General features: G+C 41.4%; 2 protein-coding genes across 8 annotated transcripts in view; both read right to left on the reverse strand.

The window, feature by feature from the left end:
• The window catches only part of fgd4a (FYVE, RhoGEF and PH domain containing 4a), a 75010-nt gene extending 72268 nt beyond the window's left edge, over positions 1-2742 (reverse strand). The window contains exon 1 of the mRNA XM_034084812.2: positions 2630-2742. Coding sequence (XP_033940703.1) covers positions 2630-2702 — 73 coding nt within the window. The 5' untranslated portion in view covers positions 2703-2742. The remainder of the gene's footprint in view (positions 1-2629) is intronic.
• A 1166-nt stretch (positions 2743-3908) lies between these two features.
• bicd1a (bicaudal D homolog 1a) overlaps positions 3909-27233 on the reverse strand; it is a 58439-nt gene continuing 35114 nt past the window's right edge. Inside the window, exons 2-10 of one of the 7 annotated variants that reach the window (XM_034084808.2) lie at positions 19402-19614; positions 15184-15336; positions 13110-13598; positions 10768-11157; positions 9899-10663; positions 9401-9552; positions 9063-9273; positions 7207-7292; positions 3909-5969 (exon numbers count right to left, since the gene is read on the reverse strand). In XM_034084808.2, the coding sequence (XP_033940699.1) occupies positions 5849-5969; positions 7207-7292; positions 9063-9273; positions 9401-9552; positions 9899-10663; positions 10768-11157; positions 13110-13598; positions 15184-15336; positions 19402-19614 (2580 nt within the window). In that variant the 3' untranslated portion in view covers positions 3909-5848. Of the gene's footprint in view, positions 5970-7180; positions 7482-7750; positions 9274-9400; positions 9553-9898; positions 10664-10767; positions 11158-13109; positions 13599-15183; positions 15337-19401; positions 19615-27233 lie in introns of those variants that run through there. The other 6 variants (XR_004552284.2, XM_034084809.2, XM_034084810.2 and 3 more) reach the window with 6 other exon arrangements.

Consider the following 27233-nt stretch of genomic DNA (forward strand, 5'->3'; position numbering starts at 1 on the left):
CAGGGGCTATGACTTATCAGTAGTGAATAATTTATTGTACGGAAATGCAAACACATAAATAAATAAATCATCTTTCAGTCATCATTAACTGATCTGCATAGAGGAACCATTATGACGTGAAGTGAGTTAAAGCCAGCAGACAGTGAGAGGGTTCAGCTCAGGATGAATGGGCATCAGTGCAGCAGAACACTAGCAGAAGCAGTAGGCCAGCAGGCCACACAGCCTCTGATTCATACAGTCCCACTGCCTCTATAGCACACAGAGCACAAGCAGGATCATTGTTGGAGAGTGATACAGCTGTCCTCACTCTAACACCAGCTCAAACATACATGCTGAGAGCTATTTGTGATTGAAACACAAATTAAATGTTACTTCATGTGTTAGTTATAAAAAAGATACTAGGGTGAAAAAAAATTCACACACAAGAACAAAACAAATAATCCTCTTTATGATGGTTTCCAAAGAGTGTGGTGTTAAGATTTATATTGCACCTTTGCACAACCCAATTCTGTTACACAAGAGCAGATGGGAATGTATTGCAGTTTGAGTTCAAAGAGGATACAAGACTTGCTGCTAACTATCAATTTGTCCAGTAGGAATGGACCAACATAGACATAAATGAACACATAGTCTTCTTGGGCACACATTGGACGGCCTAGATTTCAACTTTATTCCGCTTGGTTGATTCTTCTAAAATATACACAGAGATATAGTCAAAACTACAGAGTATGCTAGATAATGATAAGAGTAATACTGCTTCTCTCAAATCATATCCTGCATCATTAGAAGTCGTATTTATCAAGTCAAACGGAAGAAATTACTATCTAGCTATGGCAAGGGAAATCAGATTGCTTATCTGTTTTCTTCACTGCTTGAAATCTACCCGGTTCATATCAAGGGTAGTTACATTTATACAAAAACATCAGGATGGATATATTTACTATAGCTCAGTAATGAAACCATGGGGCTACCATTTAGACTACGGAGCAATGACAAGAGGAAGTGTATGATGGTATCCAAAGAGGGTAGAGTGGTTCTCGAGCTTCGAGCAATGGAATGGTAAACACACATAATAATGGGTAACCAAAGAATGCAGAATTCCATCAAGTCAAAATGTCCTATTCTTCAATGTCAACAAAACAAGTAAATGTATCCAGTCCACCCTATGATTTGGATGCACTACAAAATGAATTGGGCTCTTCTTTGGCCAATGTCCCAGCTACCATCAACTTTCATGGACATCAGGCCATAATCCTTCTTAGTTCTTAGTTACCAACACACAAAAAGACACACAAAAAAAAACAGACCTCCTTGGCAAAGACAATTGTGCTATATGTTGCACATTGACCAAATTATTATTCATCCCTGTACCTAACAGAGATGTCCATAACTAAAAACATTTTTGGTCAAGTAACACTAATCAATATGCTAATGTTTACAAACTTTACATGTATACTTTCTTTTTCATTCTAATGATCTATTTACCAATGTGTAAAGAGCAGGACAAACTCAATAATACCGGTATATTAACAATACTGGTGACAGTGCAATAATGAGGGCAGGTGATGATAATTACACAAACTTAGCCACAGTATTGCGAACAGACATTGGTTTACTGACAGATAAGGTATCTTATTGTTTACCTCACTTCCAGACATACAACTAATTACGTGACTGCTGACATACAATTGTTCCTTGTGAGATGAAGGCACCGTGCCAGATATTAACAGTGGCACTACCAACTACAGAGCAAAGTTCAAATCAAACTGCAAGTGCACTGAAGTGTCCTCAGCTGCATGTTAGCACAAGTATACAGCAGAGTACAAGATAAGACTAGCCCCTCCTGCTTAAGTAGGTCATGCCCAGACAACACAAAGTAGCCTACTGACAGGTATTTGGATAAAAACAATTCTGAGAAATATGTACTGATAAATCATAATAAAGCTTGGGCAAACTTTAAAGTAAAGCTACCAGACTGCAGCTCTGCATAGGTACATCTGGAAGCCAGCATGGAGACCAATCCACGGACTTTAGAATGCTTTAAAACTGATACACACCTGCTCAGAGATATCTACATGTTCCTGAACGTTGCAACCATGAGTAAACAAACATCTAGGTCTTTCTACAGAGTGGTGTTCTCAGAATGAAGAAACATGTGCCCTCCAGCATGTAGATGGATACACAACAGGGTGAGGCTTGCCCCTGATCCTTCATACCTGCTGAGCAGCCAGCAAGTCAGAGGTGGTGTGTAAACATGGGCTCTATAGGTGTGTTACTGTGGGGCTATTCCATGCTTTCCCAACCAGACTGACAAAAACACATCATCTAATACAAGACCTGTCACAGCCATAACTCACCAGAATGCCAGTTAAATTACTTTACAGCCAGTAATAATCCTTCATGCTCTAACACTGAGCTGGACAGGAGAGTGCACAAGGAAGTTTTAATTTTAAGTAGGCGAATTAAGAGCGGGTAAGACACAAAATGTGATATAAAGAGAACAAATAAAATCTGCATTTGAGGAATGATATATTATGTGTTGTACAATAAAACACCATAACGCACGTTAGGATAACTTGGAACGTTTTGGGAGAGCACAGTTGTGTTGTTGCATTGCTTAGAAACCTACCTGTTTCTAGTAGACCCTCAGAGTCCAGACTCAGTTGTTTCCTGCGAAAAGCGACCCTCTGAAATCTGTCCATTCTTCAATTAGATGTTCTCCGATCCACCATTGAATTAGTCAACGTGACCGGAAATAAAGTTAAAAGTTTAAGAAACGCGGTCCACAGCTTGCGGGAAGTGGCACGTCCAGCTGCCCGACGGCAGCCCATCTGCGCCTGCGCGGGTCAATAAGTAACAACAAACAGACACCTGTACACATGTGGGTGTCAACTCCACATGTTCTACTATTGTCTGAAGAGTGTCACCTTGTTTGGGGTGTTTCCTTAGCCCCGCCCTTCCCCCCCCTCATTACATAATGGTGGTGCGGTGCTGACCTCCTTATAGTTACACACAGACACACACAATGTAGCTACTGTTGGAGAAACACACACAAACTATATTTTTTATCATGTTGATAATCTTTTGTCACACTTTTTCTTGGATATAAAAAGTCAGAATTAAGAATAATTATATTTTTAAATGATTAGAATATATTAGACAGCTATCAAGATGTTGATTAAGGGAATGAAGTCCCTGTGATCTAAGTGGAACACTAAGTCATGTTTATAAGAAGATATCATTATTAAAACAAATCCTTTTCTGTCAAATTATCATTCATTCATTAGATGTAATGATCCATTAGTATTTAAAATGACAATTAATGAATCTAAAAATGTTTTAAAATTATTTTGGCAGAAATTGTATCCCATAAGCATAAGCCATATATTCAGCGTTTCACCCATACAATTATATGTTGTTGGATATTCAGTCAAACAGACACGCTCCTTTAAAATATGCAGCATCATCATAGTTATCTGGCGAATAGTATATTTGTATTGTTTTTATGTTGAGTATTAGTTACGTCAAAAGCAGATCAAATATGCATTTTTTTTGCTTTCAGTTTTGTTGAAGGGTGTACAATACACTCAGTATGATCACTGATGGATGTCCTTCTTATGATCAGATAAGCCAGCAATATGTGCTAATGTCTCCTGATACCTCATCCTCTGTCTGCCACAGATTACTTTATTTCTCAGTCCTGATTCAAATCACAGCCCTTTGTCCTTCAAAAGAACCAATCTCTTGATCTGTACTACTCTGCGTAGTGTGGCGCAGAAAACAACACAAGGATTAATGTCTAATCTGTTCGGTGCTGTCTTTGTGAATGCATGACCACAGCAAGTTTTTGTAGGTCGGTATAATGCTGCGATTGAGAAACAGACACAAACACAAAGTCACATACAAAGCCAAGGAGAGGTCTTTTATTTACTTGTGAAACAAATTAAACACATTATTTAAATGGAGGAGAAACTGTTAAATGCACTGTGGTACAGCTTTTGTTATTTTTCCTTTTACTGGATTAGTCTCTCTCCATCCACTTCTATTGTGCAAACAAACCAACAGAGTTAGGTCACCAATGAGCCTGCGTGGGTTCAGAAGCTACTTTTGAACCAAAAATGTTTTCATCACTCTGTAGTTGCATAAATAACAATCTACATCGTTAACAAAGACAAATTGAAGAAATATACACACGCCGAGAACAGAAATAGTCCACTCATTCATCGTTGATGTAACATAATTGCTTTTATCCGGCATTACAACACAATACTGGCTATGTAGTTGCAGTTTATCCATTTCATATCCATCTGGCAAAAATATGTATTCAGTGCAACGAGAACATTAGGACATTATGAGAGTATAAAGGCAAAGAGATGGGACTTCAACTATGCAACAAACGGCACACATCAGATCCATTTCAATCCGAATCGGCCCCTCTGTGATCAAAGCTGTTTTCCAAAAAGATATTCTGTCTTGCCTTTCTTGTCTGCCTGCTAATTAGTTCATGGTGATGGAAATGGTTCAAAAATGGAATACATCTTAATCAGATCAGTCCACGACCGGCACTACTGTATTGCTATAATGCATAGAGCATAATTGTGCTTGAAGTACTGCATACCGTTTGAATGAGTAGTAAGGAAAGCTGGAAAGGGAGATGTTACAGTGACGGACACATCTAAATTCAGATTTTGAAAATGTCCTTTCTGTCACAGCTGGGACCAAAGGTCAGAGTTTCTGGGATTTTGGCCAATATAATTAAAGAGAGAAGACAGAGAATACTTTTTGATGAGAACATGATGTTTGATATGACAGTGACGGTAACTCCAGAAGACGCACACCTTTGGAGACTCCTCAGCTCTTGACTAATATTTAAAAAACAAGATCAGTTCACTGTGCAATTCAAATGGCAAAAACCAAGGCCAACAGCCGTAGTTTTCATCTCAACCACTCAGTCTCTCTTCTATCCCAGACCCTGCATAGATCTGAGCTACATACCATTCACAACCATGTCACTAGAGTCTGCTGCAAAAATAATACAAATAATAGGAGGTATAAAATATTCCTTATGCACATGATTTGCAAAAAAGATCTTTGTATAGAAAAAACACAATCATTCTAGACTAGTAATGTTGGAAAGGTAGCTGAAATCCACTCACCACTTCCACCACAAGAAACTATTCTCTTGTATATTGTTTACCCTCCATTAGTCTGTCTGCATCTTCAAAACCAAATGTACTCTACAATCCTATTTGGCATACATATGTTTTGATTATTATTATTCTGACAACATCTAAAATGTAAACTGCTCTATTGTACGATTAGACACGTTTTAATGACTTTTTTAGCTTTGACTTTGCTTTGTTAAATTGTTAAGGAATATCAGCCATGTACAGAAGTAAATGTGCTAAACCGTCTTTGATTAATGCGTTCTTCACAACAGCAGTGAAACACCTCATGATTTTCATTTTGAGACGGACCAACAAATACAGAAAAAAACATTCCATAATAAATACCTCAGAATCTTAACACAAATCAATATGTAAATAAATAATGAATAGAGTACATCAATTATAAATAACTAGTTAAGGAAAGATTCCAATGATTTTTCACTTGTTTTGCGCTTCTGTTCAGTCCTTTCCAGGACAGGATGAAAAGAGCATCCTTTTCTTCTGCGACCCAGGAAACCAGGAGGACTGCAGAGGGGCCGGACCATGTAGCGATTAGGTGGGGTCACGTTGGTCAGTAAGCACCAGATGGGACTGCTGGGGGGAGTTAAACTGAGGGAACCCCCATCCAGAGTGTGTTTGTCTCTGCATGACTCATACAAGACCGGGCCTGGAGCAGCGGATTAGGTGTCGGGGGGCAGGAGGTGCTGGGCCAGGCAGACATGAGGGTCGCAGGGGGAGAGAAGGCTACTTTTGCTGGACAAGACTGCACGTTGTTCCTGGAGGTCTGCCAAATATTTAGGACTGTAGGAATGCAGATAGAAGACAAGAGAATAAGTAAGATTAAGTGAACATACTGGTAATTAGAGGGTTACAGAAGAAGGAAACAGTCGCTGGCAGAATCAATAAAACAAATATTCAACATGCAAAAGTGTGCAAAAGACTAGCATGGTAATCAAAGGAAACGTTTTAAGGAAATTGCCTTTTTTGCCCAAGGTTGAAAGGAGAATATAGACACTCTGGTATGCTAAATATAAAGCTATTGCTAGGAGCCAATTAGCTTAGCATAGCTCAAAGATAAGAGAGTTGTGAAATAGCTAGTAGCCTATGGCTCTATCAAAGGTAATTAAATCATCGTAGTTAACTGTCTGTTGTCTTTGTGAAAGCAAAGATTCCAGGAAGTGAGTGTGCAGGGCTTTTTTACATTATTTGTATGAAGACTAGTGACAAAATAGATAATACTTTTTGAAATGCATGTCGTTGGATTTGTTACCTTTGGACAGAGCCAGGCCTAGCAATTTTAAGTCGGCAAAGTTAAGCTAACAAGCTACAAACAGCTGCTTTACGTTTAGTGTAAGCAGAGAGTAAAGCTTACCATTATTAGTTGGCAACAATTCAATAAACCTAATTTCCAAAAACAATTCCTTTAAAATCACTCAGAGACAAGGAAAGTGCTGTTCATATTATACGTCACGACAAAGTATAATGTGGGAACAACAAAACACGATTGGGGAGTAGGCCTATTCGCTAACCAGCACTACAGTGAAACATGGCCTTAGATCTGTCAGCAGTGTTCTAGTTGCCGTGTATTACTTCCTTAGTCCATTGATACATATTTGTTTAAAAAGATGGACATGCTGTCGTCCAGTCTGTTGGTAGCTCAAACACCACCACCACTGTCAACAGCTTTTGAGTCGGCTAAGGATGCTAATTAAAGCTACTGTTAAGTGGTGTGTCTATGTGAAAAGAGAGAAAACTATAGTGTACATTCAAGTTAACAATGAACTTTGTTACTCTATTTCTTCATGATATCATGTTTTAGAAGATTTTTTTTTAAGAATGGGAAAATTAGCGGTTATTGACCATCAGGAAAGCATGTGAAGAAAACTGCCATGCAAAACTTAAACATACAAAATGTATCTTAGATACAGGTGTGCAATCAGAAAATATGTGCGTAGTAAATAGAATGTGAATAGCGTGTAGATAGATAGATAGATAGATGCCAATGAGCTTACCACTAGCAGGTTATACAGCGTGTTACCTGCGCGCAAGGGAGGCTCTCCCTCGCCTTAGTTGAGGGGAGAATGACGGGACTGAGGCAGCAGACTGCTGACAATCTACAAGAAACTGATAAATTAGACAAATATACAGAGTGGTAACACTCAGGGTTAGACATTAAGGACAGAGAAAACACGGAGGACAGGAAAGGGGAAGACCTTGTCAGCAACAACGAGACTGCTACTGGTTTGCTACAATAACAATTTGTTCTGGATAACACCATTTCTGCAGTGGAAATCGGTGTTTCAATATAGAATCCTATGAGAAAGCAGAACAAGAGAAGAAATATCAGCAAACAGAAGACGCAGAAAAATAAACACTTAAATCGTAACTCAACCAATCCACATATGGATATATTTACAAATACACACACACACACACACCACACACACACACACACACACACACACACACACACACACACACACACACACACACACACACACACACACACACACACACACACACACACACACACACACACACACACACACACACACACACACACACACACACACACACACACACACATGAATATTGAACGATCCAGCCACAATCAACTCCAGGTCACCTGCTGCTCATGGCTCAATATAGTTACTCTACACCAGTCATGCGTGTCAGTTCTCCCTTAACATTTAAAAAATGGTTTGTTTACATTATGTTGGGTTATATAAAATGTTATTTTCTACAAGATTTTAAAGGACAGGGAGAGATATCAAAAGGCATTTGACAGGAAAGAGAATGAAAAAGTTCTCAGACACTGCTATCTGGTGGAGAAAACAGGAAACACTGTGAGAGAGGATTATTTAGACATTGGCTGTCGGTGGAAGAAGTAGTAGAGTTAGTTTATCCTCTTGTTTTCTTATGGATGATACATGTGGGGTAAGGGGAAAGTGAACAGGGGATAATCAAATAGAAGTTTGAGGCACAGAGAGGAGGTCTGACTGGTTTCCATACTACTCTTGACAACATATTCACCATGTAATTCCTGTCAAATGCTTTTTGACAGATCTCTAGGTGTGACAAAATAAGGCATGCATTAATTCAAAGAGGAAATATCATTCAACAACAAATACTTATTTTATGCAATGGTTTAGTAACGTACATTTGAAAAAAACAACAATTCATATTTTTAGAGTTTGCCACAAGGAGGCGCTGTGAGTCACTGTATGCTGAAGCAGAGGCTGCAGGCATTCTTTTGTTTGGTTTTTAGTCGGAAATACTTCCCAAAACTCTAGGAAATGTATCATAATGTGATCATCATTATGGGAGCAGCTATTCATATGCCTGATATGAATATGTGTGCTGTTGTTTATTAGAAAATGCTAAACAGTCCAATCTTCTCAATACAAACAAGATGTTCAGTGGTGTTTTGTGGATGGAGTAAGCTGCCAGTGCTCCTTCTTCCTGAGTGTTCAAACGTTAGATATGTGAAACCAGTTTTTCCTCCTCTCTGTATCCCACCTTCTGGGAACTTTCTACAGACAGTATAGGATAATGGTGCTGGGTGATGAGTCATCGCCTTCGTCGGATGTGAGGAGATACTGGGGAAGGGCTACGGGTTCTGGGATATGGTGACAGACGACCTAAGTCTTGTCTTGAATAAAGGAGACGTCTGAACTCTAAGGTTAGCCGCTCAGGGTCTACCATGATGGGCGGAGTGCTCGGAGAGAAATAAGAGTAACTGAGGTTCGGTTGAAGAGTTGTGTCTGAAGTCCACGCAGACATGGACGGATTAGTAAGGGTCAGGGAGGAGTTCAGGGTGTGGGTGGTGATCAAGGAGGGGCTTTGGACTCTCGTGGGACTGGAGGGAGCTGTGAAGGCGCCTCTGAGACTTACTTTGGGCGGGCTGCTTTTTATCCTGGGTACTTTAGCGCCGCGGCCACGGTAAGTCTGCTCGTGGTCGAACTCCAGATCCTCCAGCCGTTGGGTCAATGCCAGTTTCTGCTGGATGGCCATGCGCAGGAGGGAGTTCAGCGTCTTTTTCTCATCCTCTGCTGCCGCCAGCTGCCTCTGCATATCATCCAGCTGGGTAACATATTCATCACATCTACACGAAGAGAGAGGATGACGATACAGAGGGGAAACAAAGATTCAGCTGGAGAGTTCAAATTCTTGATTTATAATTAAGGACTGATCAATTTCCCAGCTCAGTGGTCTCATATGTGTTTTCTTACCTTGTGGCAAACATTGCCCTCAGAGACGAGAAGGTGGCAGCGTCTTCTTTTAGAGCCTTCAGCTCGTTCCTGAGCTTCATCATGGTCTCTGTCACCATCGTCTTTTCGTTCTCGTACTTGCTCTTCAAATTTGCCAGTGCACCCTCTGCTGTCTGAAATGTGAATGATTTAATATTATATTTCAAAACTAGGCCTAATTTGATGTAACATTAAATGAGGTACCGATCCATGGTATGCATTTATACAGTAGATAGCACGGTAGCTAATTAATGTGCTGCTTTGGATGGGAGCGAAGCACAACTTATTTGATCCAAAAAGAGAAAAGCATAGGTGTCCATCGCAGTGCATTGTTTAGATCCATACTCGTACTCCTCTGTGTTTCTCCAAAACTGTGGCATATTGACCCCCATCTACATTTGGTTATACTGAATATGTACATTATACAACCAAACGTTCATCTCAACTAAGCTTTTGTATGACATTCAAATCGTCTTTTACCTGCTTATTGGCCTTCAGCACCAGCCTGAGTGTGGCTATCTGCTCTCTCTTGGTACTGAGCAGCGATTTCAGTTTGAGTATCTCCTCCATGCACAGCTCCTTGTCCTTGTCAAGCATTGGCGCCAGCTCCCTCGCTGCAGCCCGCTGCCTGGACAGCTGCAGCGAGCGGTCCACAGCCCTCTGGAGGTGTTTGATCTGATCTCTGATGATGGGGTTCAGGTTGTAGATATTCATAGGCTCCTTCCGCAGGTCTCCACCTGCTTCAGAGGGCACTGGAGATGGGCAGGGAGAGATGCTGATGGATGGAGATCCCGTGGGGTTGCGAGTGGGGCTGCTATGACAGGATGTAGACTCCCCCTGGTTGGTTGTTTTCTCATTGTGATGGGCATCTTTGGATGGGGAGTCCAGGGGGCTGCGTGGAGGCTCAGAGGAAGAGCAGGCTGCGGATGCTGCAGCGAGGCGTCGAGCCAGGCGAGGAGAGAGCAAAGCCCGGTGGTCGTCAGAGCCTTTGAGGCTGCCGCTGCGTGTGATGCGGCTCTGGCGGTAGTAGTCCAGCATCACGCGGTTGGGCGTCTCGTTGTTGCACAGACAGACGTGGTGGTAGAGCTGCGCCAGTTCCTCACTGAAGGTAACCAGCTCATCCTGCGCTGTGTTCAGCATGCCCTGGCTCTCGGAGGCTGTGCTCGTGGCTGTTCGTAGCTCTGTCTCCAGGCTCGAAATCCTCTCACGGCTTTCCCGATAACTACGCTCCAAGTGGGTTACCTCCTTGGAAGAAATCAGTTGGACATTTGAAACATCACAGGGTGCAAACAAGAACTGATTGAAGTTTATATCCTCCCATATGCAGAAAAAAAAAAAAATCCACGTACCTGTTCACTCAGTGCCTGGGCCCTGTCGTCACTGTGGCCCTCTCCCTGCCCCTCCACAGCCTGGTTGTACTTCTCCTTCAGGGCCTTGAGCTCCGCTTTTAGGTCGATCACCTCCGTCACCGCCACCTTGTACTTACACTCCAGGATCTCAAAGCCGTGGATATCGGGGTTACGGGGGCCATTAGCTGGTGGTGAGGAGCCACCATCAGGCTTCTCACTCTCCTGAGCGTCATCGAGCTCTTTTTCTCCGTTCAGACATTTCATGCCGCTGACGTGTTCCATGAGGCGGTGGACGCGCTCGTTCTGCTCGCTCAGCGCGCCCTGTGTGTGCTGCAGCTGGGTCTGGGACTCCTGCAGGTTCATGAGCAGCGCCGACTTCTCACGCTCCACCTGAAGGACAGGGGATGATCCAGACAATGAGGGTACATGTTGGCAAATATTTTATATTCATGTTCACGCGATACAAGTAAAAGGCTTTACGATACAATGAAATAGGGTTAAAATGTATTGTCATATCAAGTCTGAAATGTGTCTTTCATCACACAGTAGCTCCATTTGCTTTCTTTACTTTGTTGATTTATCTATTCTTATTTAATACTTTTAAAGTTCAGACAAACCAACTACAAGCAATCACAATTTAACGTAAAAAAAAAAGAATTGATTAGTGAGTAATTGTGTTTAGAGAGAAAGGCCCACTAAAGCCACTAATCTAATTGTATATTTCCCTGAGGAGCTCAGCTAGGGAAAACATGAACAGTAATGACTAAACTAGATTTCAGCATGAATCTAATCTGCCTTTGATGTCTATGTTGGGGGGGGGGGGGAGGGTGTGTTGCACAAAGGTGACTCAGTGCATAAGTGACTGTCAGAGGAACATACTGTATCTCCTACTCTATATTATATAAGCCCCATATTTATACTCTGTTTATTTGGACGTATCCTATCACAATGCATAGTAACAGTGTGACACATTTAGAAATGTACAGTGCCAGTGGACAAAAAACTTCTCTGACATTTTCCCTTCCTCTTTTGGACGTCATTTCCCGGTTGGGACTATTTCTGTCCCGTTATCTCTAAAGTAAAGCAGAGTAAAGTCAGTTTCTGACTCTGCATCTTCTCCCTCTGCCTGTAGGATGGGAATCACGCTGACAGGACTCCCTACAGCACAAGCAAATGTTCTTCCTCTTGCTTGGCTATGATTAGATTCATCACTCCCACTAGTGACATTAGCAGAGCACTCATCATAAAAAACACATGATATATAATGGACATTGGCCCAAATGAGAAAAACAACTCCGATATCTCTAGTATGAGTGGTCTGCAAAAACTATTTAAATATTATGTTTCAATATCTAGTCTAGTCTAGTTCAACAATGTCAATGTTACATTCATGTATGGTATTTCATTTATTATAATTCTATATTGTGCCATGTATCTACTATCTCCAGTATATGACTACATATATATATATATATATATATAGGCTTATATATGAAAAGGGCGGTAGTGGTTCAGTCTGTAGGGGATTGGACTTTGAACCGAAGGGTCGCCGGTTCACGTCCCGATCGGACCAACAATATGGAGTGTGGACTAGTAGGCCTACTGCGTATAACTGTGTATTTGTATATATGTGCATGATTTAAAAAGTGTGCACTGTATGTACCTGTATAAAAACGCGTGTGTGTACGACAGAGTGGAAACTGAATGTCTCCCTCTGGGGATTAATAAAGCTCGATCTTCATCTATATGTGATATATGTTTACCCTTTTTCAAACATATATATCCTGCTAACGGAGTACCTTGCTGCCAAACCAAATGATGTTGTGTTTAACATACAATGATAAGCATCTTGTCTTTATCATCACTTGTGGTTTTAAAGCCGTTTTATACATTCTTTTTGATTTCATTATTGAAAGACAAACAATCAGTAAATGCTGTAGTATTTTGTGTTGTTTTCCATGCTTTTCTTCTCATTCCCAAACTGTCAGCACTTTGCCATTTTCTCGCTATTATCATGGGCAAACAGTGACTAGGGCTCCTTTCATCAGTGAAGCAATAAAGACTGAACAATGAACACAAAACAAACACAGAGAAGGAGGAAGGACACTACTTCAAACTGAAATGCAATATATTTGCCTTCTAATGAGCTTGAGTGCCACAGTAAATTGTCTTGCGGTTAGTGTTGGTAACAGCTATAAAGCAGATACATTTTTCCAGACAGTAACTGGACACATAACCAAGGTGATCAAGTGGTGTCAGTACTGACCTTGAAAATAACATTCAATATTACAAAATGGCTAGCAGCTAGCATAAAAAGCCTGCTATATTTGCTTATGACCCACCTGTAGTAGCTGCTGTTTCAGCTTCTGTATCTCAGACAGGTTGAGTTCACTGAACAGGTCCGGCACCGGGTGCAGGCCTTCTCCTTTCCAGCCCGGTCTGTACTCCCCGTTCATTTTAGCCAATCCGGTGCCTGCGTATACATGACCATTGCGACGATTGCTGTCCTCGTTGTTGCCGTTAGCAGCAGGCATGGCGCTGCCGTTGGTGATGTTGGTCTCCTCAGGGAACTTGAGACCCTCAACGCCAGTGACGGTGAGGGCCAGGTGGGCCCCTGCTCCGTAGACACTGTCACTCAGGCTGAGGTGGTGGGCCAGCTCCTTCCTCAGATTGTTCTTCTGCTCGCGCTCACTCTTTAGGGCATCTAAGGCCTCCTCCAACTGACCCTGAGAAATGTCTTTCAGACGTAGTGCGTCTTCCAGCTGACTGTTGAGGAGGACAGTCTCCTCCTCGAGGACTTTGATCCCATGTTTCAGTCCTTCATACTCCACCTGAGGAGCAGCAGAGAGGACGGACAGGAACAGGAAAAGAAAGAGTAGAAAACATGTCATTTAATTAGTTAATTATGCTTTAAAACACAAGTATACTCTTTGTTAAGGATTGGATGGCCCTGTCCGGTCACTCTAGAGGAGACAATAGGTGTGAGTAAAACAAAAAAAGGTTAACATTAAGCACACTTTTGACACTATTCTTAACATATAAAACAGTTTTTACACGATGTGATTTTGACAAAACACTTCTGCAAGTTGTTATAAATGCAGATTTTGTGCAATAAGTATAGTCTAAAAACATGCTACGATAATGTGGTCAATTATAGATGATACAATCATTTGGATTTGATAATAAAGTAGGAAAAGACTTTCATTTTGATTTCATTTAAAAAGTGACGTAACCTTTCAGCAAAATCTAAGTATAACATCATTTGAGAGATATAAAGTTGATATATGATCTCAATCTAGCTCAGCACAGGTATATAATATTGTCTAAAGGCAATACAGACACTGTAGAATACTGCAGCTCCTTAAGGGAAATAAAGGATGATGAGCAATCAGATGAGAGCACTTTATGATCCACTGCATCCTGAAATTGATACTGATTTGGGTTGGATTGGGTTCCTGATAGAGATGTCCCGATCCGATCACGTGATCGGGGATCGGAGCCGATCACGTGATTTTCAAAAAATCGGGGATCGGGAGAAAAAAATCGGGGATCGGGATTTTTTAGTTATTTATTTTTTATAATTTTTTTTATTTTTATTTAATGTTACAAAACAAAAATGACCATGTTCACGTCTTAAAGTCATCCTGAGGACTTAGTTTTGGTTTAAAATTACACAACATGTATGTGTTGCTTTCTTTGGGCTTGTTTTCAGACCTTGTTGCTTATTTCTCTGAAATCTGGCAACAGAGTGGGCGCAGTGTCTAATAGTAGCAGTAAGCTAACAAGAGGCTACGTTCAGCTGGTGACTCGGGAGTCGGGACAGAGAAAATGTCAGGAGTTTGGAAGTATTATAAAATTGAAAGCGAAGGCAGTGTAACAGCCAGATGCAATGTTTGGAAGGCAGAGGTTCCGCGTGGTGGAAAGAACAGAGCTACGTTCAACACGAGCAATCTAATACGCTACCTGAGAAACAAACACCAACAACAACACGGCGAGTACACAGCAGCCACTCAGGTAAGGGCACTGAAGCAACCGACACTTTCAGAGACTTTTAAAAGGAAAGAGAAACTGCCCCAGAACAGTAAAAAGGCCAACAGCCAAGATAGCTTAATTCATCGCGTTGGATGACCAGCCGTTATCTGTTACCTTTTTTTTCTCTTAATGCATTGCATAAAGATCGGATCGGGAAAAATCGGTATCGGCAGATTGTCAAAATCAAATGATCGGAATCGGGAGCAAAAAAAGGTGATCGGGACATCCCTAGTTCCTGATATTTGGAAATGAAGTGTGAGTCATGCATTTCAACTAATATGGGTCTTGGTGTCTCAGCATGGAAAGGCGATGAAAAGCCGTGTGTGTCTTTAATATAGAATTCAGTTAAAAGAGTGAATGTGCAGTGAAAGCCTTAACACCGACCTGGCTCTGCTTGAGCGTAGATACCAGTTTCTGCAGCGTGATGTTCTCCTCCTCCAGCTCGGTGTAGTCCTGAAGCAGCCTGGTCTCTCTGAACTTGTACTCCTTCACCTCCTCCCTCATCCGGCTCCTCTGTAGCTCCAGCATCTCGTTACTCTGGAGCAGAGGAAACGGGAGGAAAAAGATGAATAGGGAAGATGAATACAATGAGGAGAGAAAGACAAGAAAGACAATTATTGAATAACCTAAATTCATGACAGACAACATTCAAAGCTCTTCCATCATTTGAGGATGCACAGTGTAATAATGCTGATACATGTAACTATTACAACTTTGCGCACAGGAGGTAACATCACTCATATCTACGCTACACAGGATTCAACCCCCTGACAGAAGAGAGAGGAGGAAAATGTTGATCAAACTATTTTATTATCTTAAATTCGATGAGTCAGCCCCCTCAGAGTCCTGAGAAGTTAATCGTTTCAGGTCGCCTGCTGTGCACAGATTACATTTTTTTAGCATATGCTGGACCAGATACAGATGAGAGAAATGCAGCCTGAAAAGTCATACATCTTAGTATAGAAGGCGGCAGCACTGGGACTATAGTGCGACCTCAGCAAAATCCTCCATCACACACAATTATTTTATTCCAAATTAGAGATGGATGAACTAAATTTAAAGCAATGCCCATGTTACTTTAGTTTAGTTACTATGTGGGTTCATAATCTCCAGGCAAAAGTCTGGGGGCGATCAAGTGTTGGTAGTATAAGTGTGCATGTCTGTATCTGTCCGTTGGTCTATCCACAGCTAATGTTGCTTATCTTGACTCAAACAGGTTGGTAAGTAAAGGCTACATTCCCAAGTTCCCTCCAGAGGGAGTTTCTCTCCCCCTTGGACACCTGTTAACTTCTGTGACATAGTGACATCTTTATGTAACATCTGTCCCTAGTCTATTGGCTAGCGCTCCAACACATTATACATGACAGGGGGCGGGACATCTCTAAGTGGTTGACCAATCGCATCAGAGCCGGCCAGCTAACCAATCAGAGCAGACTGGGCTCTGGTTTCAGACAGAGGGTGAACATAGGTGCTGCAGCACAGACAGTATGAGAACAATTAAAATCTTTTTGAACATTAAAGCATGGAGACATGTCACAGTAAAAGTGGGAAAATACAAAAATGAACCTGAAAATGAGCATACTTGGGTCCCTTTTAAAGTCACTTGTTGACAGTGTTGCTATTAGAGGGTTCATTATCTCCAGGCAAAAGTCTGCAGGGATGAAGTGTCAGAAGTGTGTGTGTGTGTGTGTGTGTGCATGCCTGTTTCCGTCTGTTTGTCTAACCACAACTAATTTGCATATTTTTTCTTGCCCCAAAAATCCATATTAAAGTTTGGTCTCAATATGTACAGGAGGACCTGCATTCCATAAGCTATTACAATTAAGTTAAATAGGTAGAATTTTAATATTGTTATCTACGTTGCCAACTTCAATGTATTAAGGAAGCCTGGAGGGACAATTGAGTGACATTCAGCTCTTCTTTTCTTGTGGTTGTGATCTGCACTGTGAACTTTTCAGTTTTGCATTGCTATTGCTCAGCCACCTATTTTTCATCCTAGAAGTGACTAAATGTGTTCAGTACAATGCAAGCACTTCTAAACTGGAGCATCACATTAAGCGTAGTTTACAGTATATGTGCGCATGTGTTCGGCCCTCTCACTGCAGAGCGGTGCATATGGCAGAAGTGCTGACCCAGAGGCAGTTTCAGTGGGTGGGTGCACTCACAGGAGGAAGGAACTCAGAGACCTGACACACATACAGCCTGTTCTGTGCTTCAAACCTAGAAGCTCTGTATGCCAGTGTGTGTTTCGGGGCCACTGTGGTGCTTCTAGAGATGGTAACTGGACTGAAACAACATAGCATTATCATACACTGCATTTTATTTATTTGTACAGTGGCTGACAGCAGCTCCTATATTTTATAGGATTTATTATTATTTTAAATCTAGTGGAGGCTCAACTGCGTACAGTACAGTAAAACTGCACTGAGAATATTTGTATACTAATCCAGGAAACATAACACTAACCAAATGTAAATAACACACCTTATACCATAGATAACACAGTATATGTTTGGATGCTATGTTATTGATAAAACACAAGCTTCCCTTGCTGCGTCTAACATATTCATGACATTGTTGCGAATTACACTAGGCTAGGTATAAAGTAACAGGATTAAAGTCAGTGAGGCTTTATAAGAGTGGAGCTGATGGGGGGGGGGGATACAGCGGCTGGGGTCAGGGACAGTGTGGCACACAACAGAGCACACAACACACTCATCCCACATCTAGAGTTTACACACTGACTGGGACAGATCTATTGGATTCGACACAATGGTAAACATGGCAGAGGTCCAGCCATGTGGTTTTCATTCATCATTACAACCACTGTTGTTTTGGTCGTGGGGAATAAGTGTAGAATGTTACCACAGGATGGAATACATTTAAAGAAAACATTTTTGTAGGTTTATATTGACAAAAGTCAAGATAAACTGCAGGTGTTTTGTGTTCTGTATGCCATCATTTGGGGTGCCATATACAGTACATGATAACATACCATTTGTATAATATTATTTGTTTTAAAACAGTTTTGCCCATTTCTAATTCCTAAAGTTCAGATTTTTTTCCTATTATTTCTTGATGAATCTGTATATGTTAATAATATTTGTGAGAGACCACTTGATGGAAGCTTTTGATTTAACACGGCTTGTGACAAATGAACTGCAACACATGGTTCCCACGATAAGAAAGACCACTCCCCCTCATGAATGGGAATCCCAAATGCAAATGAGGATTTCAAAGAGAGCTGGAAACGGTTTGATGAACACATCATCAAAGAGCCATGAGCGTGATGCAACCAGGTGACAGATGTGTGTGTGGAATAACAACTCCTCAAGAATATGGTGACTATGCTCATAGTCAGATTCCCAAATGGAAATATTATGCTAAACCATGTGGAATATTTTGACTAGTAAGATCGTGTGTGTGACATTACTCTGCTAACTTTCACACATGTTCGAGAAATGACACGTCCAGTGTGCAACAAGTGACCCTCACAACACTCCCTGATGTTTTTAGTGAACGAGTGTGTGTACTGTGTGTGTAGTTCTGGTTGGGTGGGTACAGCAGCCTGGCTCTCCACATGTGCCGAGCTCAGGGCATTTCACTTATTCCCCAGCTTAGCACCGGATTTGCCCCCCACAATGGGGTCGTGGCCACAGCGTCTGACCCCCGCTCGAACTTCTGTGCCGCCCGACACAGTGGCTGCAGACATTTATGAAAGCATAAACGCTCTGCACATACGCACATGCATGTTGACCCTCGTTCTGCAACTGTGACCCTTTGGCTTTTGTCAAACACACAGATATAATGTCAGTTGGTGTACAGTAAATATAATAAAAAAATAAATCCAATAATGACAATTTATTATTACTTCTTGGACGCAAACAACAAATTAATTGAGAAAGGAGATCTTTAACTTAAACTCAACACATCTTAAAGTTGCAACAAAAAAACAAAACTTTTAGCAATGGTTATTACAATGTTACTGTACTACTATCTAAACAAAAAACATCAAGGAATACATACAAGGAAAAAAGCTAAATGTGTGAGAAAACAAAGCTAATTAAATGAGCAAATGCATGAGCCCTACGGTCAGCTAATATAAAGCTGTTTTCCAGAGGTGGGAAGTAACTAAGTACATTTACTCAGGTACTGTACTTAAATACAATTTGAGACTCTTTGGATTTCCATTTTATGCTACTTTGTACTTCTACTCTACTACAATTCAGAGGTAAATTGTGTACTTTTGCTCCACTACATTTATTAAATACCTTTAGTTACTTTGCAGATTTGGATAATAATGTGAAATATAATCAACACTTAAATAAGACTTTAATTCCACCTGGAGTAAATTCACTAATTACACTGCAGTATACAAGTCTTTGATAACACTTTAATGCATCAATAATTATAATCAAAACATATCATAACATTATGCATGCAGGACTTTTACTTGTAACACAAGTATGGTACTTCTACTTTTACTCAAGTACAAGATATGAGTACTTCTCCGACCTCTGCTGTTCTCACATATACTACATATTAGTGTTGTTCTTGTCTGGCATTCTCTGAAAAACCATCTGTAGAATGCGCCATGCTCACCTCCCGTAGTTCCTGCACGAGTGCGTTGAGCCTCTCGTTCTCGGCCTGGGCGTTGGACGCCACAGAGCGGCTGAGCGTCACATTGGTCTGCAGCACCAGGAGACGGCCCATGTAGTAGGCCTCCTTCGAAGCTGACTCCTGCAGCAACGTCTCCTCATTGGTCTCCCCATCCTCTGCCACCTTACGCTGGTTGGTGTAAGCCTGGCCGAACGCCTGGGGAAGAAGAAACAGAGGGATTGTCAGAGGAAGAGGGCAGCAATGAAATGCAATAATATATTATATTTAAAAAAAGAAGAATAAATAAACCAACAAGCATCTTTGTAAAGTCAAAATTGACACTGATCTAAATCCTGTTATATTAGATCAACATACTAATCCATATGAGGGATTTGCACCCACTGCTCGCACATCTTTCAGTTATGGCCACTAGGCGTACTCCTGCTGCACTGACAGCATACTTGCAGGGTCTGTCCCTCAAGGATACCTGCCTTATATCTATGTCAGATGATGTTTCACTGTGATCAATAGACACACTGTTCCCATTTTCCTGACACAGGTTTTAACGGCACCAATAGCTGACTTGTCATGATCGAGGAGCCAAGGCTTGATTGAGGAAATCAAAGCACGCATCAACAGCAAAACAGGCCAGCCGCACTGTAACAACGAGTGCTGGAACTAATGCGCAAAAGCTTGGTAGACTGCATGGAGTGTTGAGGAGTAATATGTCCCACAGAATTAATGGTTAAAATAATGAAATTGTAAAAAGTTACAGTTACTATTCAAAATGTTGTCTTACAAAGGTTAAATCCAACTGTTCTTCAGTAATATCTATTCCGTAAAGAGCTTATATGTAGGAAATATGATTAATTATGTTGATTTGTTCCAATGTCTAATTTAAGACATTACATTACTTTGATGAAGTGATTTAAGGTAAATTACTTATTATATACAAATATAATATATAATATATGCTGTAACCTGCAATACTGTAACCTGCAAACTTATACAAAGTTAACCTTCCCAAAATGACTGCCACCAACAACAGAAGATGAACAATTACTTTGGGCAAGGTTAATTGAATAACATATCAATTTGTATCCTGACAGGGTGTCTCGAATGTAGACAGAACAACATGACTTGTAACGCATAATAATTATTATTATTTATGGTTAACTATCGCTACGTGAAACTGAAAACAATGCAGCATGTATAGCTATTAGGATGCACTTCCTGGACAAAGCCCAAGTCAACAATGCGTACTTAATCACAAGGGAGCCATATATTTTAGACTAAAGTACTAATAATTTACAAAGTCTTTCCAATCCTAACTTGACATACTTACATAATTCTCTCTTTCTCTTTGTGATGAATCATTTATAAGGTACAAGCATTTATATTTCAGAGAATGCTTTGAGCTCCAGTGTGCAGCTGTCTTTTCTTTCAAAGCACTACTAATTTTTCATTTTTATTTTCACTCTTCTACACTAAGCTAACAGGCGAAGTAAACAGCATGGAGTATGCTAAGGTCTCATTGTTACACAGATAATTTCTTACAGCTAGAAATCGACTTTATTGCAAATCAGGAAGTAGAGCACTGGCACAAAGAGGAGGATGATGTTGAGTTTATATGGTGATAAGCTGTCAGTTCACACCTCTGTGTTGCTGCTAAATAAATTGGTGTGAAGATCAGGGTGAATGAATGTGATGAATCCATTTATCAAGAAATGGATTCAAACACCACTTAATGAACTTATTGACCACCTGCCTCTGTCACATCTGACCTGTTGTTTGCTGCCAACAGTTAATTCGGGAAAATAGATCCCGTCGTAGTCAAACAGCTCAAATAAATACAACGGATAAACCCTTTTTTCTGATAATATAACTCAGTGAATTGACATACTGTAAATCAGGTAAATGAAGCCCTACTCATTCAAAAAGGCACCGATTACCTCAGGACACTTAATTATTTTAATTCAATAGACCCTTTTGTTTGCCTGTGAATAAACAAATGTGACAGTTAGCATATGAATAGGCAGTGGTAATAATCAGGGCCGTAATACAGCTGTAATACACAGAACATTAAGGCCACTCTCAACGACCAAACTGTCCTCAAGGAAGTCCTTTTTAAACGACCTAGGAAACACTTGTGGAAAAATACTGTATTTCTAATCATCTTTCATTTTCCCTCGTTCACTGCACCTCTTTTTTCTACACTCTCTTTTCATACTCTCTCCTGTTCCCTTGCCCTTCGTGCCCTCTCTTTCACTCTCCTGGGGGCCCACAGTGTGATGTGGTGTTGCCTCATGAACAAAAAAGCTGATCAAATTCCAAGCAGTTTGACTGAATGAGATTTAATTCTGGTGTCAGATGAGGAGGCAGTCAGTGTCCGAGCAGGCCTCATAGTAACGCTGGGCCCTACAGGTGGGACCAACAACTAATCTGGACCCAAAGGGTTTTTTTTTTTTTCCAGTATCATGAAGTCAAGAGGCGCTTTCCACACCCCAAGTACTTTTCCAGGAATTAGTTCCCGCGAACTTAGTTCCCCGGAACTCTTTAATCCTGAAATATCTAGTCAAGTCCCTGAGGTGGAGGATTATGCAAATGAAGCCCGCTGACCGTCACTTGCTTTCTTCTTCTGCTTTGGGGGTTTACTGGCGAGGCCACAAACCAACGTTCACTGCGTATACTGCCAACCCGATCCAGTCCCGAGTACATAAGCCAGAAGCGCCGGACACCTCATCATCACTCCACCGCTCCCAAGGGTTTTATTGGGGGTGACCTCCCCATCCACCTATAAGTTAGTCTCTCTCCGTTGGTCGAGCTGCGGCTAATGCTAATAATGCTAATGCGAGCAAATAAAATGGTGGCTTCACAAAACTTTTCTGAGTTTTACGGGGCGTGTTTTGCAATCCGCCCAGCAATCAGAAATTGGAACCTTTCCTTCCCAGGAAAGTACCACCTCTCTAGCAGGGACTGAAAAGGGTGAAAAGGTTCCCGAAAAAAGTTCTAGTTCCAGATATTTTTGGTGTGAACGCAAAATCCCAGGAACTATCGGAACTATTCCTGGGAAAAGTACTCCGGTGTGAAAGCGCCTAATGAGAGAGAAAAAATTAACTCTCTTGACTGGTCGGCAATTCAAAAGACAACGGACTGGGTGTTTCAATGGTGTAAGCTAAATATAAAAACTTCTCAGTGCACAGTTGTCTTAAAAGAATAGTTGGAAATATTTTATTGCTGCTTTATTGTAAATAATTAGATGGGAGGATTGATATCACTCTCTTGTTTGTAGGCTAAATATATTGGATCAGCGGTTAGCTTAGCAAAAACCTGGAAGCAAGGAGAAACAATTGGCCATATTTCCAAAGGGAACAGAATCCACCTAACGGCACCTCTCTCACTAATACATTTGTTTGATTACAAAAACAATAAAGGAATGTGTGGAATTACATAATATTGAAGTCTTTCTGAAGTGAGCTTGACGGTATGCAAATCTGACAGTACAAGCACTAGCCAATCGTGTATGTTGGGAGAGTTATTTCCCATATGTTAAAAAATGGAGGAGAAAATTATCGTGGCGGTAGGGAATCACCCGGTACTCTATGACCAGTCCCTCTTTACCAACCTGATCTCACCAGAATGCGTGACTCCACCACGACTCCTTAACACCACAATGCGTGGTGGAGTCACGAACTTTGTTACATTTGCGTGTCGGCACCACGCAAACAACCCCAATGTAAAGTGAATGAGGCTCCTTTGTCGTGGTGCACACACGCATTTCTACAACGTGCATTGTGTGTAATGCAACTGTTATTTTATTAAATTAGTTAGTTTTTAAGGAAGGCCAGAGCTTCAGCTGTGTCAAATAGATTGTTCCCTTCAGTTAACGTTATTTAAAAGATAATGATCATGTATTGTATTACGAGCGTCCATTCCCATTGGATAACGGATAATTTTACACCCGGAAGTAAGTAGCCTATTCTCCTTACTGTCGATTGATTTTACAGTGATATCTGCACTGCTCATCGACTAAAAAACACCAAATTGTCCTTGTTAATTACACAACATTGATTGGTTTGAATTGTGTACAATGCTTTTGTATTTTTCCCCTTCGATTCGGAGAAACAAATGTTTTTTCTGAGTTTTAGGACGGCAGAAGACACTACACTACCCAGAATCCTCAGCTATTGTTTGGGACTACACCATGTGCTTAGCTTGACAAACCCCGTGATCAGTCCTCAACCTCTGTGATTGGATGCGCGACGTTTACACAGAGCGTCCAAAAGGACTTTGAAATGGAATGAAACCCATCGACGGCACACTATTCAAAACAGGAATCGAACGTGTCCTACCCTGAGCCTTATTAGTTAGCACATCCTCCTATCAGGCACTAAATTGTTTTACTCTAGATATCATTTGAGTATCTTCTTGATATTTTCTATTCTATATTTATATAATTGACCTTCTACTTTCCCACTATTTTGTATGTACTCTTAATATTTGAATGTTTTCATAAAATATAACACATTCAAAAGTGCGTTACAAAAATGAAAGACATTAAGAAAAAGCCATTTTAAACAGTCGTTAAAAAGCAACACAATCTTCCTGCATTGCAATTACTCTAAACGTGCAATAACGTGCTTTAACCAGTAGGTGGTTTGGGTTAAACGGCTGTCAAGTTTACAGTGTTAACAAAATAAAATATACTGCTGTTTCCGGTTTAGTTTACGACGAATATTATTTTGTTATTGTTTTGATATTTGTAACACAAAAGCGATGGAAAAAACCCATAGCAACCAAAAAAAGATGGTCTTAACATGACCCAGAGGTCTAGTAGTTAATAAAAAACAATAATATCAAAACAAAATATGACTACTAACTTTATTGTGAAATTAAAACAGAACGGTAAAAGAATAGTTTCCGGTGTATTCTGATGCCCGATCTCTGTAGATAAATAAAGAACTAAGACAGATGTGTAATATTTAATGCAGCCAAACCATTTATTACAATGCATTCATGTGATGACTATCAAAGAGTAAAGCAAGCACTGCTGAATAAAGTATGATTTTCTCTTTTACGAAACGTTTTTTTTCATATGGAATGCAGTTGAAGGTCAACCAATCAAAGAGCTTGAGGACTGATCACGGGGTTCATGGTGTAGTCCCAAACGATAGCTGAGGATTCTGGGTAGTGTAGTGTCTTCTGCCGTCCAAAAACTCCGAAAAAATATTTGTTTCTCCGAATCGAAGGGGGAAAATACAAAAGCATTGCACACAATTCAAACCAATCAATGTTGTGTAATTAACAAGGACAATTTGGTGTTTTTTAGTCGATGAGTAGTGCAGATATCACTGTAAAATTAATCGACAGTAAGGAGAATAGGCTACTTACTTCCGGGTGTAAAATTCTCCGTTATCCAATGGGAATGGACGCTCGTAATACAATACATGATCATTATCTTTTAAATAACGTTAACTGAAGGGAACAATCTATTTGACACAGCTGAAGCTCTGGCCTTCCTTAAAAACTAACTAATTTAATAAAAATAACAGTTGCATTACACACAATGCACGTTGTAGAAATGCGTGTGTGCACCACGACAAAGGAGCCTCATTCACTTTACATTGGGGTTGTTTGCGTGGTGCCGACACGCAAATGTAACAAAGTTCGTGACTCCACCACGCATTGTGGTGTTAAGGAGTCGTGGTGGAGTCACGCATTCTGGTGAGATCAGGTTGCTCTTTACATACAGGGATACAAACCGGAGGAGCCAGGCATGGGGGGAGGTGGCAGAGACAGTGGGTGAAACTGGTAGGTTTTCGCTTGTTTGGGGAGTTTATATCCAGTATACTTCGTTTGAATGGACAGCTAGCAAGCATAGACAGTATATTTAGCCAGCATGGATGTAGCATGAATGCTTTCTTTGTATGTCCGGGGCGGGACATTCATGTGATTGGTTGTTGGTCGCGTTGCTCGCGTTGACTCCCCAAGCTCAAGACACGCCCACCGCCAAGCGGCAACGCACGCCGCTTCAACGCTTCTGCCCATTCACTTTGAATGGGGTGACGTCACGATTAGCCGAACTGCATTGTGGGAGCAAAGCGTAGCTTCTCTCGCGGTGCTCGCTGCAAAAGAAGAGCAATGTTCTACTTTTGCCGCCTCGACGGAGGCGTCAGCCAATCAAATCCCGCGTATGCAAATCTGACAGTACAAGCGCTAGCCAATCAAACCGTGTGTATGTTGGGAGAGCCAGACCGCAGTTATTTCCCATATGTAAAAAAATGGAGGAGAAAATGATCGTGGCGGTAGGGAATCACCCGGTACTATATGACCAGTCCCTCTTTACATACAGGGATACAAACCGGAGGAGCCAGGCATGGGGGGAGGTGGCAGAGACAGTGTTTGGGGAGTTTATATCCAGTGTACTTCGTTTGAATGGACAGCTAGCAAGCATAGACAGTATATTTAGCCAGCATGGATGTAGCATGAATGCTTTGCTTTGTATGTCCGGGGCGGGACATTCATGTGATTGGTTGTTGATCGCGTTGCTCGCGTTGACTCCCCAAGCTCAAGACACGCCCACCGCCAAGCGGCAACGCACACCGCCGTGTGTAGGCTCCATTACGGCCCGTCTACACTACAGGCATACAAAAATCTTGAAGCTGGGCGTGTCTGAGGCTTGGCGATTTTTCGCGCCCAAGGCGACCAACAACCAATCAGGAATCTCCCGCCCGCCCCCGGCATACAAAGCAATAGCAATGTTGAAACGAAGTAAACTGGATATAAACTCCACAAACAGGCGAAAAACCTACCAGTTTCACCCACTGTCTCTGCCACCTCCCTCCATGTCTGGTTCCTCCAGTTTGTATATCGGTAAATAGTTCATGGTCGTAAAGAACCGGGTGATTTGCTACCGTAATTTCTCGTTTGGAATATGAGGAAATGAACTGTGGTCTGGCTCTCCCAGCTTGCACGTGGTTTGATTGGCTAGCGCTTGTACTGGCGGGATTTGCATAAACGGGATTTGATTGGCTGATGCCAGCTTCGAAAGCATCGGGAGCATCAAAAGTTGAACATTGCTCAACTTTTGATGCTCACGATGCTTGCAAAGCCATGCCATGCTCCCCACAATGCAGTTCGGCGAAGATTCAAAATCTTCTACGTCACCCCATTCAAATGAATGGGCGAAGCGTTGAAAGCATTTTTCGATGCCTGTAGTGTAGACGGGGCGTTAGCTCTCTCAGGAGCGCATGGCGGTGCCTTCAGGGACCTCAATAAATAATCGGCCCTTTCTGTGTCGACCCTCCATGGGCAAATATTCCCTTCACGGGGGTTTTTGCGGCGGAACGGGTCACCAGAGAGTATCACAGCTTTGTAGCTGCGGCCCCACAGCTGAGGGCTTGTCCATTAACTCAATATTATGGGGAATGGAAACTCAGCTGTGTACTATCAGAGTGGATGGACAGGACGCTGAAACGGGGTTATTCACTCCAGTTTTGCAGCATCCCACCTCCATTCAGAGGCATGCGAGAGGTAATTCTGTCCTCCCAGGAGGAGATGAGTGTCCTCTCAGCAGAGATTCAGGTCCTGGTGCAGAAACAGGCAGTGTCTGGTGTGCATCCTCAGCACAGAGAAAGGGGGTTTTATTCCATGTACTTCCTGGTTCCCAAGAAGACAGAGGAATTCAGACCTATTCTCGATTTGCACAGCCTGAATCTTCACATTTGCCGTAGGAAATTTCGCATGTTAACCATAAAACAGTTAATGAGGCTGGTGCAACCGGGCGATTGGTTGACCACCATCGACCTGAAAGACACATACTTTCATGTGGAGAT

This window comes from Pseudochaenichthys georgianus, chromosome 6, assembly GCF_902827115.2.
Source record: "Pseudochaenichthys georgianus chromosome 6, fPseGeo1.2, whole genome shotgun sequence".
NCBI classification, from domain to species: Eukaryota; Metazoa; Chordata; class Actinopteri; order Perciformes; family Channichthyidae; genus Pseudochaenichthys; species Pseudochaenichthys georgianus.